General features: G+C 42.2%; 1 protein-coding gene across 32 annotated transcripts in view; it reads right to left on the bottom strand.

The window, feature by feature from the left end:
• TLK2 (tousled like kinase 2) overlaps window positions 1–19,010 on the bottom strand; it is a 165,293-nt gene that overhangs the window by 16,246 nt on the left and 130,037 nt on the right. For all 32 annotated transcript variants that reach the window (XM_077972341.1, XM_077972323.1, XM_077972338.1 and 29 more), the window contains 2 exons: window positions 13,838–13,929; window positions 3,420–3,509 (listed from right to left, as the gene is read on the bottom strand). In XM_077972341.1, coding sequence (XP_077828467.1) covers window positions 3,420–3,509; window positions 13,838–13,929 — 182 coding nt within the window. The remainder of the gene's footprint in view (window positions 1–3,419; window positions 3,510–13,837; window positions 13,930–19,010) is intronic.

Below are 19,010 nucleotides of genomic sequence, written 5' to 3'. Positions count from 1 at the left end.
ATCTAGAGTTTGCCCATGTCCCAAAAACTGACTGCATACTATGTCTCCTGACAGCTTGGCACAATACTGCACTACAATTTTTCTTAAACATAAGGTGTAAAAGGGCTTGTAAAGTATAGCATCTACGGTTCTAACAAATGTATGCGGGCTCTCTTTCCTTCACTTATGTCAATATATCATACCCAAACATAAAACCATATGGCATCTGTGGCATCACAGGTCATGTGCCTATCTTCCAAGGCATTATACTCTGAAGTAAGGTGTCCTGAACTGTGTGACTATCCCTGAGGGATGAATACCTTTTCAAGTATTCTAAGTTGTGATAATGTGGGTGTATCAGTCAGGGTCTAGCCTGGAAAAAAAACAAAACAAAACCACTTGATCATTTAAAACAGAGAGACTTTAATTCAGGGAACTGATCATACAGATGATGGAAGAGCTGAGAAGACAAACTGGTCAGTGAGGCACCCTGGAGATCATACAGCAGGAAGCCATTAGCACCCTCAGGCGAGCGGGCCAGAAGGGAGGAAATGGTGAAACCAGAACCCAGGGTCACCAGGGGAAACTAGAATTGCAGGATGGGAGAGGAGGTGGAGACCCCCTCCCATTTCTGCTTCACATTGGCTGAAACCAGCAGGACACCAATGGACACATGGGCCTGGTAAACACAGCCTACAAGGACTAACCCCCCGAAGATATAGAGCAGCAAAAGGGCGAGGAACAGAACTGAGAGCAAACAGGTTTAGGACTAGCGCTATGGGCCACTGGGCAATTTGAGGCCTTCATAAAGCACTGCAATTGAATATGGACACACATGGTCCTGTGGACTCCACAAACCAAACAATATCTTATGCCATCTTACGAAACACAGCAGGGCATTCTAGCCCTGTATCTGAAAACAAGTGTCTGCTATAATCCCAGCAATCTGGAAGGCAGAGATGGGCAGATCACTTGAGGCCAAGAGTTTGAGACCAGCCTGGCCAATACAGTGAAACTCCGTCTCTACTAAAAATATATAAAATTGGCCAGGTATGGTGGCGCACACCTGTAATCCCAGCTACTTGAGGGACTGAGGCACGAGAATTGCTTGAACCCATGAGGTGGAGGTTGCAGTGAGCCAAGATCATGCCACTGCATTACTGCCTGGACAACAGAGCAACACTCCATCTCAAATAAAACAAAATAAAATAAATGTCTGAAATTTATAGATTTCTCTGACCTGAGATTCTGAAATCTGAAATACAGACTCATGCTCAATGAAATGATTCTTTGACCCAAAGTTGAAAATAAAGCCTCACTTTCAGTCAGGCACAGTGGCTAAAGCTTGTAATCCCAGCACTTTGGGAGGCTGAGGTGGGCGGATCACAAGGTCAGGAGTTCAAGACCAGCCTGCCCAGCATGGTGAAACCCTGTATCTACTAAAAATAGAAAAAATTAGCCAGGCATGGTGGCGTGCATCTGTAATCCTAGCCACTCGGGAGGCTGAGGTAGGAGAATCACTTGAACCTGGGAGTCGGAGGTTGCAGTGAGCCAAGATGGCACCACTGCACTCCAGCCTGGGCAACAGAGCCTCAAAAAAAAAATTAATAATAATAAAATAAAGCCTCACTTTTAATACCCAAACAATTCTCAGAAGATATTCTAAAAATCATGGTCTGACTTATTTTTGGTGAAAATTCATCATACATGCAATAGAAAGAACAAAGTAATCAACTCGAGAATAGTGTAGAACCAACTCAATTTCTCACATTAGTTAAAAGTGTGTATACAATTCAAAACAGCAGATAATTTGAGCCTGATTTAATAGTTCAGAGAGGGGGGTCTACCTAGTACTGAAGAAATCTACTCAAAGCAAAACAGTGATGTCATGACCTGCCCCTGGTTTCCCAATCCTGCCCTCTAACTACATCTTTTTAAAAAAATTCCACTCCATGTGAAACACACATGGCTAAGCTCAGTGCCAGGGCTATCCAAATGAGAAGAAGAAATCCCTGAGAGAATGGCTCAGGTCATGTTTCCAAAGGGAATTATAGTCCTCTTTGGGGTTATTTCTAAATGTGAGCCAGCGGTTTGCACAGCCATCTCTGAGACTGTTGGCTAGAACAGAGATGGCTGAAAACTCCTAGAATTACCATGGGAGGCTGAGGGAACCTGGAGTCTAGACCTAGGACATATTCCGATTCAGTTCAGACTTCTACAGAGAAACATTTCCAAATGTTGAGATGTATCCAACTAAACTGCTGGGTAAACCCAGAGGTACAGGAGCTTACCGATACCAAGTAACAAAATACAGCAATGACCACAATTACCAACGATCTCAGACAAGTCATTTAACTTCTCTGGTCCTCAAAATCCTTCTATAAAACGAAAAGGCTGGACTCAGAACCCTTCCTATTCTAACATCCTATAAGCCTATAAGCCTGTATTTCAACATGTTGCACTGACTGAGCCTTGTCTTCATTAGTGCCACATTTGTTGTCTCATTCTAGGATAAAATCATACAGCCAGTACTTTTTAAAAAAAGTCTGGCAATGTTCATAAAAGTCTCTGGGGTGAGCAGAAACTCTCTTGAACAGTCTACACTCACTAGTGCACGTCAGTGGCATGCTGGCACCAACTCATGTCAGTTTCCAAGAGCTGACTTAAATTTTCAAGAGTTTTGTGAGCGGGTTATCAAACCACTGGTAGGACAAACAGATAAGCAAAATGTGGTATACCCACAGGATAGAATATTATTTTGTCATAAAAAGGAATGAAATACCAATACAGGCTACAAGGATTAAACTTGACAACATTATGCTAAGTGAAAGAAGCCAGCAATAAAAGTCCACATACTATATGATTCCATGCATATGAGAGTCCAGAATAGGAAATCTATAGAGATAAAACAGACAGATTAGGGTGAGGGCAGAGGCATGGAATAGTGGAATAGAGGAATAGTAGTAAAAGGTATGGGGTTTCTTTTGAGGTGGTGAAAAAATTCTAAAATTGGCTCTGGTGGTTGTATATATCTATGAATATGCTGAAAACCACTAAACTGTATATTTTACATGTGTGAATTATACAGTATGTGAATAATAATTAAGATGTTTTAAAAAAATAAACAGGTGGTACATCAAAATTGGACACAGGAGGAATATCTCCACTACGGAAACTGGCAAACACTACAAATTAGCCCTGTCTCTCTTCATACCAAGCTGGTTGTTAAACATTTACTGGCACACAAGTGCATGGTCCTTTGGCCTAGAGGTTTCTTACTGACCCAAATTTGAATTTATGTTTGATCATTTGTCCACAAATTAATATATTTGGTTCCCTCAGAGGGTATGTCCTAGACCCAGAGTTCAGCTCTATTCCATGAACAATCAACATTGCAAGAAAATAATGTAACTGTTAAGGTAAAACAGCACAGCACTTACGAGTCAGTATCCAGTGAAAAGTAATCATACAGCTTAACTATTCTGGGATGATCCAGTTCTTTATGAATCCGGTATTCCCTACATGCATGCCTGTAAACAAAAGGGAAAATTAACAAGAAGGTATATTGGCCTACCTTTTAGAACTCTTCAAAGATCTTCCTAAATATTCAATCATTTCTCTATTGTCTCCACATGTTAATTCCATTCTGGTCCATCTGGTCCCTCATCTGACTTCTCTCTTTGCTCATCCTATTTTCTCTATTGGAATCTACCAAGCCATTGAGAAAATAATAGGTGCTTTGGCTCCGCGCAGTGGCTCACGACTGTAATCCTAGCACTTTGGGAGGCTGAGGCGGGTGGATCACGAGGTCAAGAGATAGAGACCATACTGCCCAACATGGTGAAACCTCGTCTCTACTAAAAATAAAAACTTAGCTGGGCGTGGTGGTGCGCACCTATGGTCCCAGCTACTTGGGAGGCGGAGGCAGAAGAATCACTTGAACCCAGGAAATGGAGGTTGCAGTGAGCTGAGGTCACGCCACTGCACTCCAGCCTGGCGACGGAGCGAGACTCCATCTCCAAAAAAATAAATAAATAAAATAATAGGTGCTCAAATATTTGTTAAGTGAACAGATGTCAACCCTTTTTATCCCTTTCAAGTTCATTCTATGATAATCACACCTCTTTTCCACTTATACTCAAGTATCATAGATTTTAAAATAACAAGGACAGTTATTTTCCCCCCTCCTCTAAAGCTGATACATGAAATCATATCTGTAAATGTATATATGCTGGGGTAACACCAAAGAGGTCATTTTTATCATGTAAACCCCTTAGGTTAAAGGATTATCTGTTACATAAATCAATTAGCAGTACTTTGTAGTTTTTGTTTTTAAATTCTTCTTCTTACAAAAATAATTTAAGTGCTATTAGCTTTACTTTATTCTAATAAAATATGAAATGTGAGATTATGGAACCCCAGTTGTCTTGGAATGGCATATTTGATGCAGTCATCCACTGTGTAACAACCCTTCGGTCAATGATGCTAAGCCACATATATGACAGGGGTCCCATAAGAGTATAACAGAGCTTCCTATGAATTGAGGAAGAAAAAAAAAAGTACAACAGAGCTGAAAAATCCTATCACCTGGTGACCCAGCAGTCAAGAGGTCACGGCACAATGCATTACTCATGCTTGTGGTGATGCTGGTGGAAACAAATCTACTGTGCTGCCAGCCATATTAAAGTCTAGCACATACAGTTATCTACAGTATATAACACTTGATAATGATAATAAATGAATACATAATTGGTTTATGTATTTACCATACAGCAGGCCCTTAAATAACATCATTTTGTTATAACGCTAACAAAAAAAAAAAAAAAAAGTCAGCCAGGCACCATGGCTCATGCCTGTAATTCCAGGACTTTGGGAGGCCAAGGCGGGTAGATCACCTGAGGTCAGGAGTTCGAGACCAGCCTGACCAACATGGTGAAACCCCGTCTCTACTAAAAATACAAAAATTAGCTAGGTGTGGTGGTGGCCACCTGTAATCCCCGCTACTCAAGAGGCTGAGGGAGAAGAATCATTTGAACCTGGGAGGCGGAGACTGCAGTGAGGCAAGACTGCGCCATGGCACTCTAGCCTGGGTGATAAAGTTAGACTCTGCCTCAAAAAAAAAAAAAAATCAATTCCTGGTCGGCACCACTGTCCATGTGGAGTCTGTGTGTTCTTCCCCTGTCTGCGTGGGTTTTCTCAGGTTATTCTGCTTTCCTCCCACATCCCAAAGGCACATGGGTTGGGTTCACTGGCATATCCACATGGTCCCTGTGTGTGTGTGTGTGTGTGTGCATGCACCTGCCATGCAATGGGACGGCATCCTGTCTAGGGTGGCTCCCACCTTGCCCCTGAGCTGCTGATATAGGCTCTGGCCACCCTCAACCCTGAGTGGGGAATGAGTGGGTAAATGTTACCTTGTTTCTATTAATCTTTCTTAAATTTATATAAAGCTCATACATATTTCAACGTTTAGTATTACAAGTGTTTTAGTCTTTATTTAGAAGCTGGGTGATGTTTTTGTGACCAGGAATATGCCACAGGAACTTAACTCATTTATGTCAATTAGCCTATGGTAAAATTGGTTTTGTTACACCTTGTTTCCCTTAAAGTTGCAGTTTCCAAGAACCTATCATTGCTATTAAGCGAGGGCTTACTATACTGCACTTTTTTTTTTTTTTTTTTTTTGAGACGGAGTCTCACTCTGTCGCCCAGGCTGGAGCACAGTGGCCGGTTCTCAGCTCACTGCAAGCTCCACCTCCCGGGTTTACGCCATTCTCCTGCCTCAGCCTCCCGAGTAACTGGGACTACAGGCGCCCGCCACCTCGCCGGGCTAGTTTTTTGTATTTTTTTTTAGTAGAGATGGGGTTTCACCGTGTTAGCCAGGATGGTCTCGATCTCCTGACCTCGTGACCCGCCCGTCTCGGCCTCCCAAAGTGCTGGGATTACAGGCTTGAGCCACCGCGCCCGGCCACTTTTTTTGTTTTTGAGATCGAGTCTCACTCTGTTGCTAAGGCTGGAGTGCAGTGGCGTGATCTCAGCTCACTGTGGCCTTTGCCTCCCAGGTTCAAGCGATTCTCCTGCCTCAGCCTCCCAAGTAGCTGGGATTACAGACACATACCAGCACGCCCAGCTAATTTTTGTATTTTTAGTAGAGAGGGGGTTTCGTCATGTTGGCCATGTTGATCTGGAACTCCTGACTTCAAGTGATCTGCCCGCCTTGGCCTCCCAAAGTGCTGGGATTACAGGCATGAGCCACGGCACCTGGCCTGCACTGTACTTTTTAATTATTTAAATTTTAGAGATGGGGGTAGTGGCTCATGGCTGTAATCCCAGCACTTTGGGAGGTTGAGGCAGGCGGATCGCTTGACGTCAGGAGTTTGAGGCCAGCCTGGCCACCATGGAGAAACTCCATCTCCACTAAATATACAAACAGCAGCAGGGAGTGGTGGTGCGCACCTGTAATCCCAGCTACTTGGGAGGCTGGGGCAGGAGAGACGCTTGAACCCAGAAAGCAGATGGAAGTGAGCTAGATCACACCACTGCACTCCAGCCTGGGTGACAGAGCAAAACTCCATCTCAAAAAAATAAAAAAAAATTGTAGAATGTACTCCCATCTACTTATTTAAAAAAAAAATTGTAACTATAAAACAAACTCAGGCAGGTCCTTCAGGGGGTATCCCAGGAGAAGGCATTGTTATCATAGAGGGTGACAGCTGCGTGCATGTTATTGTCCCTGAAGAGCTTCCAGTGGGACAAGATGGAGATGGAAGAAAGTGATATGGATGGTCCTGACCTGTGCAAGCCTAGGCTAATGAGAGTGTGCCTTAGTTCTTAACAAAAAAAATTAAAAAAAAAATTTAATAGAAAAAAGCTTATAGAATAAGGATACAAGGAAAGAAAATATTTTCATACAACTGTGTACAATGCATTTTTTTAAAGTTAAGTGTTATTTACAAGAGTCAAAAAGTTTTATTAAAAAGGCAGTTTCCACAGCAAAAAGGTTACAGTAAACAAAGATTTACACTTGAAAACATTTTTAATAAATGTAGTGTAGCCTTTGTGTATAGTGTTTATAAAGTCTACAGTAGTGTGCAATATTATCCTAGACTCTGACTCACTCAGAGCAACTTCCAGTTCTGCAAATTCTATTAATGGTACAGGTGTACCATTTTTATACTGTATATTTACTGTATCTTTTCTATGCTTAGATATGCTTACATACACAATTAGTAACACAATTGCCTATAGCAGGGGTCCCCAACCCAGTACAGGTCCGTGCCTTGTTAGGAACTGGGCCACACAGCAGGAGGTGAGAAGGAGGTGAATGAGCGAAGCTTCATCTGTGTTTACAGCTGTTCCCCATAGCTCGCATGACCGCCTGAGCTCCTGGTCTGTCAGATCAGCAGCGGCAGATTCTCATAGGAGTGCAAACCCTACCGTGAACTGTGCATGCTAGGGATCTAGGTTGTGTGCTCCTTATGAGAACCTAACACCTGATGATCTGTCACTGTCTCCCATGACCACCAGATGGGACCGTTTAACTGCAGGAAAGCAAGCTCAGGGCTCCCACTGATTCTACATTATGGTAAGCTGTGTAATTAATTCTGTATATATTACAATGTAATAGTAATAGAAATAAAGAACACAATAAATATAATGCGCTTGAATCATCCTGAAACCATCTCCCCCCAACCCCGGTCCATGGAAAAACTGTCTTCCACAAAACTGGTCACTGATGCCAAAAAGGTTGGAAACCACTGGCCTATACTATTCAGTACAGTAACATGCTATACAGGTGTGTAGCCTAGGAGCAATGGGCTATACCATACAGCCTAGATATACAGTAGGCTATACCATCTAAGCTTACATTAAGTACACTCTGTGATGTTTGCACAACAAAATCACCTAATGATGCATTTCTCAAAACGTAGTCCCATTGTTAAGCAACATATGACTAACATGATTAGCATTTTAAAGGTACTTTTCTAGTTTAAAATCATTTCATCAGGAACAAAAGTGTACTGTATAGCCTGACATATTCATATTCTGAATTTTAGAAGAACAACAGAATATGCTTACACAATATAATTACCAATACTATTTTAAGAATGTAGTTCTGGCTGGCGTGGTGGCTCACGCCTGTAATCCCAACACTTTGGGAGGCCGAGGTGGGCAGATCACCTGAGGTCAGGAGTTCAAGACCAGCCTGACCAACATGGAGAAACCCTGTCTCGACTAAAAAAAAAATACAAAATTAGCCGGGGTGGTGGTGGTGCATGCCTGTAATCCCAGCTACTTGGGAGGCTGAGGCAGGAGAATTGCTTGAACCCAGGAGGCGGAGGTTGTAGTGAGCTGAGATTGTGCCACTGCACTCCAGCCTGGGCAATAAGAGCAAAACTCCGTCTCAAAAAAAAAAAGTGGTTCTTATTTACAAAGAGATTAACTGTGATATTTTAAGTAATTCAGCACTATTTGGCTTAGGACATTTTGTTATAAGGCTAGTTGGAAAGGGGACACTTTCCATAGTATGGTAAAATAAAACTAAAAAAACAGTGATGTTTTCAGAAACAGGTAAACTACAGTATACCAAAAATACAAAGAAAGTACTCAACTAAAGAAAAGCCGAGGAAAAAATGAGGGGAAGTGGGGAAAGGGAGAAATAGGAATCTGAAAGTAATTACATATATTTTTCCCCAATGGAAACTATTTGGGCTTAGTTTTCAAGCTGCCATTTTTGGCCATTTTGCCTCCCCTGATGCTTCATTTTATCATCTTTACGTTTTTCCAAAAAACGACTTGCCAGCACCGAGGCAGAGTGGTGTTAGAACACACACTACCCTGGGAACACAGAGGCCTGGCTCCTTGCTGTGGCTCTGTGGCTTCACCTCTCTGAGCTTCAGTTTCGGCATCACTGGACTGGATGTTTTGAAGTGAGCTTGCTGCAGACACTCGGCAAATGTAGCTTTGGCCTCCCCAACCCCCAATTCCACCAAAGTAGCTCCATACTTGTCTTTTTTTTTTTTTAATTACACACATATATTTAACAGTACAGTTTTACACAGAGTACTAAGAGCACTTTTCTTCATATTTTACAGAAGGGCTAGAAACATACAGATTTTCTTTTTCTTTTAAGACAGAGTCTTGCTCTGTCACCCAAGTTGGAGTGCAGTGGTGCCATCTCAACTCACTGCAACCTCCGCCTCCTGGGTTCAAGCTATTCTTTTGCCTCAGCCTCCCAAGTAGATAAGATTTCAGGTGCGTGCCACCACGCCCAGCTAATTTTGCATTTTTAGTAGAGACTGGGTTTCACCATATTGGCCAGGCTGGTCTCAAACTCCCGACCTCGTGATCTGCCCACCTTGGCCTCCCAAAGTGCTGGGATCATAGGTGTGGACCACTACGCCCAGCCCAGATTTTCTTTTTTTTTTTTTTTTGAGATGGAGTCTTGCTCTGTCTCCCAGGCTGGAGTGCAGTGGCCCGATCTCGGCTCACTATAACCTCCGCCTCCGGGTTCAAGCGATTCTCCTGCCTCAGCCTCCTGAGTAGCTGGGACTACAGGCGTCTGCCACCACCCCTGGCTAATTTTTGTACTTTTAGTGGAGGCGGCGTTTCACCATATTGGTCAGGCTGGTCTCGAACTCCTGACCTTGTGATCCGCCTGCCTTGGCCTCCCAAAGTGCTGGGATTACAGGCTTGAGCCACTGCGCCCGGCCCCAGCCCAGATTTTCTATTAGTAATCATACACATCACCAAATCTAGCTCCTAAATAGGATGCATTACAATTTGTTTAGAATTTAAAGGCTTAGGGGCAATAAGCAGGAGAGGAAAAAGTATGTACATTTTTGTTTTACAAAACTGACTAAAAAATACATTCAAGAAATAGTAAAGAGAATTTAATACAATCTTGTTGGGTGTGGTGGCTCATACCTGTAATCCCAGCACTTTGACAGGCTGAACTGGGAAGACTGCTTGAGCCCAGGAGTTCAAGACCGGCCTGGGCAACACGGTGAGACCCCATCTCAAAAAAAAGAATTTAATATGATCTCATGTGCCCTGAAGGAGGTAGCACCTGATTAAGAGGGGTAATCGCTATGTCCAAACAATCTCCTACATGGAGCTTCTGCAACTGCAGAGTCACAGAATCATCAGTCCCCTTTCTGCCAGCATACTTGCATTTTAAATTACATTCCTTGTAATATTGCATTTGATAAAATAAGGGTGCTGCTGTCTTTGTTTCTGAGACAAAGACACAGTGGCTCAGGCTTGTAATCCCAGCACTTTGGGAGGCCGAGGGTGGTGGATCACGAGGTCAGGAGATCAAGAGCATCCTGGCTAACACAGTGAAACTCTGTCTCTACTAAAAATACAAAAAAGTTAGCCGGGCGTGGTGGCAGGCACATGTAGTCCCAGCCACTCGGGAGGCTGAGGCAGGAGAATGGCGTGAACCCGGGAGGCAGAGCTTGCAGTGAGCGGAGATCGCGCCACTGAACTCCAGTCTGGGCGACAGATGAGACTCTGTCTCAAAAAAACAAAAAACAAACAAACAAAAAGTTTAAAAATCTAGGGACTAAACAGATCACTGTTTTAAGTTATTTTTCACTCTAGCATGCTATAAATGTATAGCACTTGACCCTTTTAACTTCTTGATTTTGTGCATTTTAGAGCAGAAACCAATTTCTCTTTTTGAGGTACAGAAAACAGAGTAAACAAGAGGCGGCAAAAATTTAAGAATCAAAATGTCATTCAAAGTCCTCGCCAATTAACGGAATTTGAAGAGTGTCGCTGAACCTGTGCCCAGCTCTAAACCTGCATCTCTTACTTCATCAGCAAGGCAATGACTGAGCCATGTTCAACTTTCAACTTATAATCCAAGGGATCCATGTACTACAAACACAGAGACTTTAATGAGAAACTGGAAGAAACTCATCCACCAAAATGTCTTTTACTCTCTTATAAGTTGATATATATTTAGATTTTTCAAAATGCTTGCTTTTATGTTTAAAAAATTAGAATAGAGTATCATACAAAAGCATACTAACGCCAATACAAATTACTTCTGCAAATAATTCTACATGAAATTTTTCCTACTGTAGAATTTTAAATATGTTATTTGAGGGAGTTTAAGCAGTTCAGTAATACTAAATTTTTAAAATAAATTTTTTAAATAAAATTTGTGTTTTTATTATGTGAAAGTAAAATACAATCAGTTTACTTTTTGTTTATGGTAGGAGGAGGAGAGGAATGAAGTGACAGAACGAAATTCAAAATACAACAAAACAAACATCTTTTATTTTCTTTTGAAATTTGCCTTCTTTTTTATCAGAATAAATGTCTTGATTCCAGATGGGACTGGGAGGTCATCCCCATGAATGGAAAAGCAATTAACAGACCTTACTAGCAGGTTATAGCATTTTCATATTTTACAATGTCACAACACTGAAGTATACTACTTTTTAGTTTAATACTGATTTTTTAAAGCACTCATCAATGTCTGTTATGTGCTTGATGTAAGTCTCTTTTTAGTTCAAAGCAGAAAATTCACCATTTTCTATAGCCTGAAATATATGACTATGATTTCATATCACTTAGAAAGCCAATTCTTTCAAAAGAAAGGTGGAGATACTTAAGAATTGTCCCCTCAGTGCTGCTTCCTGATTGGGAGAATAAAAAAAAAGAACTCCCCCCACCCCCCCAAAGCAAGAATGGAGGCCACGAGAACTCACACAACCTCTCCCCAGGGTATCTGCCAAATGGGAAATGCCCCCTCCTCAGATGAGCTCAAGCACCATGATCCCCTCTCTGATGAGAAAACAGAGTAGAAAGGCACCAACGCCAGCCTGGAACTTGAATAGCAAAGAACTTAAGACAAATAAGACCATCCCCTTCACGTGCTCTCTGACATCCAATCCATACCCGCCAGGACTCAGAGTGCTTGCCAACTGTTTGAAGGAGGGACAAGGCCCGGCTTCCACTCCTCACTGTTTCAAAAGGCTAGATGAGCAGAACACCCATCTGCAGTTGCTGTGGTATCCAACACTAGAGTTCTCTGCAAGGTCAGCCAGAAACCTGGATACTCAGACTAGGCAAAATACATACATGTCTCAGCACAGGAACTATGTTTTCGAGGTTGACCAAGGTTGGTCCCTAGAGGGCATTTTTAAAGAGAAGCCTGTGCTGGTCTAACACCCTTAGGCATTCTTAGGGTCTCAACACAGTAGGGGTATTGCTCATTTATAACTGGTCAGAACAACATGCGCTTTCCTTCTCCGAAGTGCTCCTGGCCCCCTCACTACTGCGTGCCACTCATCCCTACATGTCAAGTGACTGGAATGTTTTTATAATAATGTAACTGCCTCTCAGGAGCATCTGGACTGCAGCTGCCTGTCACCTAAGAAACATACGCAGGGTGCCACAGGTCATCCCTTCTCCCTCTGCTAAGCCCTGTTGCTCTTAATGTAGCAGGAACCTTCCCTTCTCCAGTGCTGAGCCCCACTGCCCATCTGTCTGGAACAGGAAGAACTTCTGGGTTCCTGATGAACAAGAGGTATAGAGCAAGAGTTGCCTCGGAGCAGGCTAGAAGCCAACTAAAGGGCTACTTCAAAGACCACTGTTTTTTCCCTTCCAAATTATTATTTATTAAAACAAAAACAAAAAACAAAACAAAACAAAACAAAAAAACAAGACTGCCTTTATGGAAACGAGGTGTTTATCAAAAAAGCCCGTCCCCTCCTTTCAGGGGCAGGACTTGTCTGATTCAATACTTGTACCAACAACAAGGAAACAAAACTAAGCCCAGTGGGGAACCTAATAGCAAATTAAGTCTGCATAGCCTCTAAAGCAAATGAGCCATGAACTCCAATGTTCAGGAGCTTGGGGGGATATAGGCAAAACCTGACATTAGTGGATCAAAGCAATTCCCAGCTGTGCAAATAATAACAATTCATTTTAAAGAAGCCCCTCTCCCCGCGCCCCACCCCAAGTACAGAAGAAGACCGCCACTAGTACTATTCTATAGAGAAGCAAGCACAGAAAGTGGGACCCTGAAGACCGAGAACTTTGAGATGGGCAAACTGCGACAGGGAGGAGAACATAGCACAGAGAGGCTGAACAAGTCAAACAGGTGCCACGAAGACACACCAGGTGCCCCCAGTCTCTTCCAGAAGGAAATGACTGAAGTAGCAGAAAGAACCCACCAGCAGCTCCCTAGGGTCTAGTTTCTACAGACAAGCAACCATGATTTCTTTTTTTTTTTTTTTTTTGACATGGAGTCTCACACTCGCTCTGTCACCCAGGCTGGAGTGCAGTGGCGAGATCTCAGCTCACTGCAAGCTCTGCCTCCCGGGTTCACACCATTCTCTTGCCTCAGTCTCCTGAGTAGCTGGGACTACAGGCGCCCACCACCACGCCCGGCTAATTTTTTGTATTTTTAGTAGAGACGGGGTTTCACTGTGTTAGCTAGGATGGTCTCGATCTCCTGACCTCGTGATTAGACTGCCTCAGCCTCCCAAAAAGCTGGGATTACAGGCGTGAGCCACCATGCCCGGCCAGCAACAATGATTTCGAAGGCTTTATTTACTACAGCTATTTCTAGCCACAAAGGAAAGGAAGGTTAAGAGTACTGGGGCTTTGGATTAAGGAAAATCTGGATTTAAATACTAGCTCAGCCACTTCTTGTTACTCCAATTCTGTAAGCATCAGTTTCCTCATTGTAATACTGAGAATACATTTATTATCTTAGGGTAGTTATGAAGATTACATAAAACAAAACCAACAACAATGCATGTAAAGCTTGTAGCATAATGCTCAAACTACAGGTATTATTTAATTTTAAAAAGTCAGACACTCAAGTATCACTTACTTGTGGTAATTCTCCTTTTTCTCATCTCTCCAGTTTTTATTTAACTGGTGAATTTTCACAGCTACGTATCTTTGCTCTGTTAGATCAAATGCCTATAAAGAAAGAGAATAAATTATATACTGGGCAAATGTTAAGAAGAATTACAGGCAACTGATGTGAGCCTTTAACATATAACATAATCAAAGTCCAAAATACATTATTAAATATATCACATACTTGTATCAGTCTTGCAACCATCTTCTTGAAACTTGTGATTAGATAATTTAGAAGTCTCCAGACACACTGGCACCAAGGGATTTAGAACATAAAACCAGGCCAACACCACAAACAGAAAGATAGCCCCTGCCTTCAGAATCATTTCCCAACCATGCTCTTTCTGGACACCATCTACTCCCCGTCTGGGACCCGTCTCTCTTAGGTTGCTCTTGTCCTTCAGTTGACACTGGGACTTTACAAACTTCAAACATCCTGCCACTTTTGAAATCCTAGGGACACACACTGTCTGCCTCCTGGAGAAAATAACCCCTCACAATATACTTCTTTGGCATGATTATTTACAAAATAACCCTGTAATTTGGCATATTGTTTATTAAAATAAAAAGAGAAACAAGAACAAAAAACAGCCCTGCCTTTAGTCCCATCTCTATCTGCTGGGCAAATAAAAAGTGGTTTTGTTGTTGTTGTTGTTTTTGAGACAGAGTCTCGCTCTGTCACCCAGGCTGGAGTGCAACGGTGCAATCTCAGCTCACTGCAACCTGTCTCTCGGGTTCAAGTGATTCTTCTACCTCAGCCTCCTGAGTAGCTGGGATTACAGGCACGCACCATCAAACCTGGCTAATTTTTGTACTTTTAGTAGAGACGGGGTTTCACCATGTTGGTTAGGCTGGTCTCCAGCCCTCAGGTGATCTGCCGGCCTCGGCCTCCCAAAGTGCTGGGATTACAGGTGTGAGCCACTGCACCCGGCCGAAAAGTAGTTTTTAATTCCAACAATGGATGAAGTTAGTGACACCAAGTCACTTCTCCAGCACTGTCCAGAGGTAGGAACCGGCTTTCCCCAAAGGCCACCACTGCCGGCAAGTCCTGCATCAGCTAGGTAGTGCTTGCTATAGCACAGTGAAAAAGGTAACATGGAGTTTTGAGGAAGCTGGGTGTAAATCATTATTTGATAAAGTAATCTTTCAATTGAATTGAAGATTTCCCTCCAAACAAAAGAATTTATTGCATAGCTCCTTTAGAATAGTTTTTCTTAGTTTGTAAAGTTCAGATTAAAAGCTTACCATTTCAGTTTCAACACTGTTATTACCCATCTGCTAATTTCCACAAATATACAAATACATGAAGGCAACAAGTGCAGAAAACAGTCCATAAATAGGGTGATCACTACTTTACAGATCTTTCTAAACGTAAGTTTCTCTAGGTAAGCACTGCATGTAGAGAGAGCTGCTTATAGAGAAACTTCCATCATTTATACCAAATTAAAACCAGTATGTTTAAAGTATAAAAACCACTCACTTCAGACATATCTTATTTCACAAAAACTGCAATATTTTTAATTTTTTTATCTAGACAAGTCCTCAATGTGTTTGCCAGGCTGGTTTTGAACTCCTGGCCTCAAGTAATCTTCCCACCTTGGCCTCTCAAAGTATTGGTATTCAGTATCATTTCCCATCCATTCTCTTTCTGGACACCATCTATTACCATCTGGGACCCATCTCCCTTAGGTTGTCTCTTGTCCTTCAGTTGACACTTCACAAACTTCAAACATCCTTCCACTTTTGAAATTCTAGGAACACACACTGCCTGCCTCCTGGAGAAAATAACCCGTTATTGGGTTAGAGGCAGTAGAGGCCATGCCCGGCCAAAAACGGAAACTTTTGAACTTTTTTCTTACAGAATCTTCAGTCCATCCACAATCATGAATACCATCATGGCTTCACACCAGAAAATCATTTCAAATAATTTTTTAAAAACAGTAAATACCACCCAATTTGTAAGAGTACCAATGCTATTTCAAGCATAATTTTCTCTAACTACACTGTACTTCTAAATCCAAGACACTGTGACCTACCACTGACTTAAGAAAGGATTTTGGAGATTGGAGAACAGCGAAAGAAAAACTAAATGCACACATCACTGCAAGAAGTATTTAGATCTCAGAAATAAAATGTGTGGGGCTGAGCATGGTGGCTCACATCTGTAATCCCAGCACTTTGGGAGGCTAAGGAGGGCAGATCACGAGGTCAGGAATTTGAGACCATCCTAGCCAATATAGTAAAACCCATCTCTACTAAAAAAATACAAAAATTATCCAGGTGTGGTGGCGGGTGCCTGTAATCCCAGCTACTCGGGAAGCTGAAGCAGGAAAATCACTTGAACCTGGGAGGCAGAGGTTGCAGCAGTGAGCCAAGATCACGCCATTGCACTGCAGCCTGGACGATAGAGTGAGACTCTGTCTCAAGAGAAAAAGAAATAAAATGTTTGAAGAAATACATTAGGAAAAAATACGATGATGAAATTACTAAAAGTAACCAGGAGGCACCAAGAACCAATTCTGATGTTTCAAAATTACATACACTTCTAGGTATATATCCAAAAGAATTGAAAGCAGAGTCTCATAGAGATATTTGGACACCCAAATTCAAAACAGAACTACAGGCTGGGCGCGGTGGCTCATGCCTATAATCCCAGCACTTTGGGAGGCAGAGGTGAGCGGATCACTTAAGATCAGGAGTTCGAGACTGGCCTGGCCAACACAGTGAAATCCCATCTCTACTAAAAATACAAAAAAATTAGGTGGCATGGTGGTACACACTTGTAATCCCAGCTACTGGGGGAGGCTGAGGCAGGAAAATCACTTGAACCCAGGAGACGGAGGTTGCAGTGAGCCGAGCTTACACCACTGAACTCCAGCCTGGGCGACAGAGCAAGACTGTCTCAAAACAAACAAACAAACCAAAAACAAAAACAACAGCACTATATACAATAGGCAAGAGATGGAAACAACCCAAGTGTCCATCAACAGAGGAGGATAAACAAAATGTGGTACATACAATAAAATATTAAGTGACCTTAAAAAGGAAGCCAATCCTGTTACATGCTATAGCATAGATGAACCTTGAGGACATTATGCTAGGTAAAATAAGCTGATTATGAAAAGATGTAACATGATTCCACTTCTGTAAGAAATCTAAACATAGTCAAATTCAGATTAACAGAATGTAAAATGGTTCCAAGGATGAGGAGGAGGGGGAAAGGAAAGTTGGTTAATGGCTACAGAGTTTCAGTTTTGGAAGATGAAAAAAAGTTTGAGATCTATTTCACAAAAACGTGAATGTACTTTACTGAACTATACACTTAAAAATGGTTAAGATGGTAAATTTTATATCTATCTTTTTATGATAAAAAAATTACAAAGAAAATAAACTAAGAATTAATAATGAACATAAATAAAAATGAAGAAAGCAGAAAGAATGAAAGCAGACATTAATGAAATTGAAAACTAACGAAATAGCAGATTTCATCAACAAAAAAGTTGATTCTTAGGAAAAAATTAATAACAACACTGACTAATCTCTAGCCTATCAATCAAGAAACACAAAAATAAAAATTTTACAAGAACAGAGAAGTAACTAGGATGTGGAATATCTATCTATCTATCTATCTTTTTTTTTTTTTGAGATGAGTCTAGCTCTGTCGCCCAGGCTGGAATGCAGTGGCCGGATCTAGGCTCACTGTAAGCTCTGCCTCCCGGGTTCATGCCATTCTCCTGCCTCAGCCTCCCAAGTAGCTGGGACTACAGGTGCCCGCCACCACGCCCGGCTAATTTTTTGTATTTTTAGTAGAGACGGGGTTTCACCGTGTTAGCCAGGATGGTCTTGATCTCCTGACCTCATGATCTGCCTGTCTTGGCCTCCCAAAGTGCTAGGATTACAGGCATGAGCCACCGTGCCCAGCCAGTGGAAAATATTTTTTAAAACTCTAGGCCAAGCATGGTGGCGGTAATCCCAGCACTTGGAAGACTGAGGGGTGAAGATCACTTCAGGCTAGGAGTTTGAGACCAGCTTAGACAGCACAGTGAAACCCTGTCTCTATTAAAAAAGAAAAAATATATAAACGAAATAGATTTCCTAGAAAAATTAAATTACCAAAACTGACTTAAGAGAGAGAAAATCTGAATATATCAATAGTTGTAGAAGAAACTGAAAAGACAGCCAAATGTTTTCCACTAACTCAACATCTCCCAGGTGATTTTTCTTTTCTTTCTTTGTGGAGGCATGGTCTTGCTATGTTGCCCAGGCTGGTTTCAAACTCCTGGGCTCAAGTGATCCTCCCGCCTCGGCTCCCAGAGTGCTGGGATTATAGACATGAGCTGCTGAGTCTGGCCTGCCCGAGAAGTTTTTATGAGTCAACTCTAAGGAGCCAACAATTCCCAAGTGATGAAAAGGGTTCCAGAGCATGGAAAAAAGAGACTTCACAACTCTATCTAACGAGCTAGGATAATTATGACATCAAATTTTGACAAAGCTGCTTGCATACAAAAGGTGACTATGGGCCAATCATACTTATAAGCACAGATTAAAAAATACAAATAAGATACTAGAAGCCAGGTGCAGTGGCTCATGCCTGTAACCCCAGCATTTTGGGAGGCTGAGATGGGAGGACCCTTGAGCTCTGGAGTGGGAGGTTGCAGTGAGCTGAGACTGCACTGCTGCACTCTAGCCTGGGTGTCAGAGTGAGACAATGTCTCCAAAAAAAAAAAAAAAGGCACTAGAATATCAAAACCAGTACGGTAGTGCACTAATCGTAATACAGTTCTGGAGATGAACAGTGATGTAGTGATGTCAGTTGCACACATTGTAAAAGTACTTAATACCACTGAAACATATACTTAGTAAAATCACAGTGGGGTGCAGTGGCTCACACCTGTAATCTCAGCACCCTGGGACGCCAAGGCAGGAGGACTGCTTGAGCCCCTTAGTTGAGACCTGCCTGGGCAATGTAGCAAGACCCTATCTCTATAAAATATTTAAAAATTAGTGCACTGGGCCTGTAGTCCCAGCTACTCAAGAGGTTGAGGCAGGAGGCTTGCTTGTGCCCCGCAGTCTGAGGCTGCAATGAACTATGATCGTGTTATCTCACTCCAGCCTGGGCAACAGAGCAAGACCCTGTCTCT

Source organism: Macaca mulatta, chromosome 16 (assembly GCF_049350105.2).
Source record: "Macaca mulatta isolate MMU2019108-1 chromosome 16, T2T-MMU8v2.0, whole genome shotgun sequence".
NCBI lineage: Eukaryota > Metazoa > Chordata > Mammalia > Primates > Cercopithecidae > Macaca > Macaca mulatta.
The sequence above is the reverse complement of the archived record's forward strand: the minus strand, read 5'-3'. Positions and strand labels throughout refer to the sequence as shown.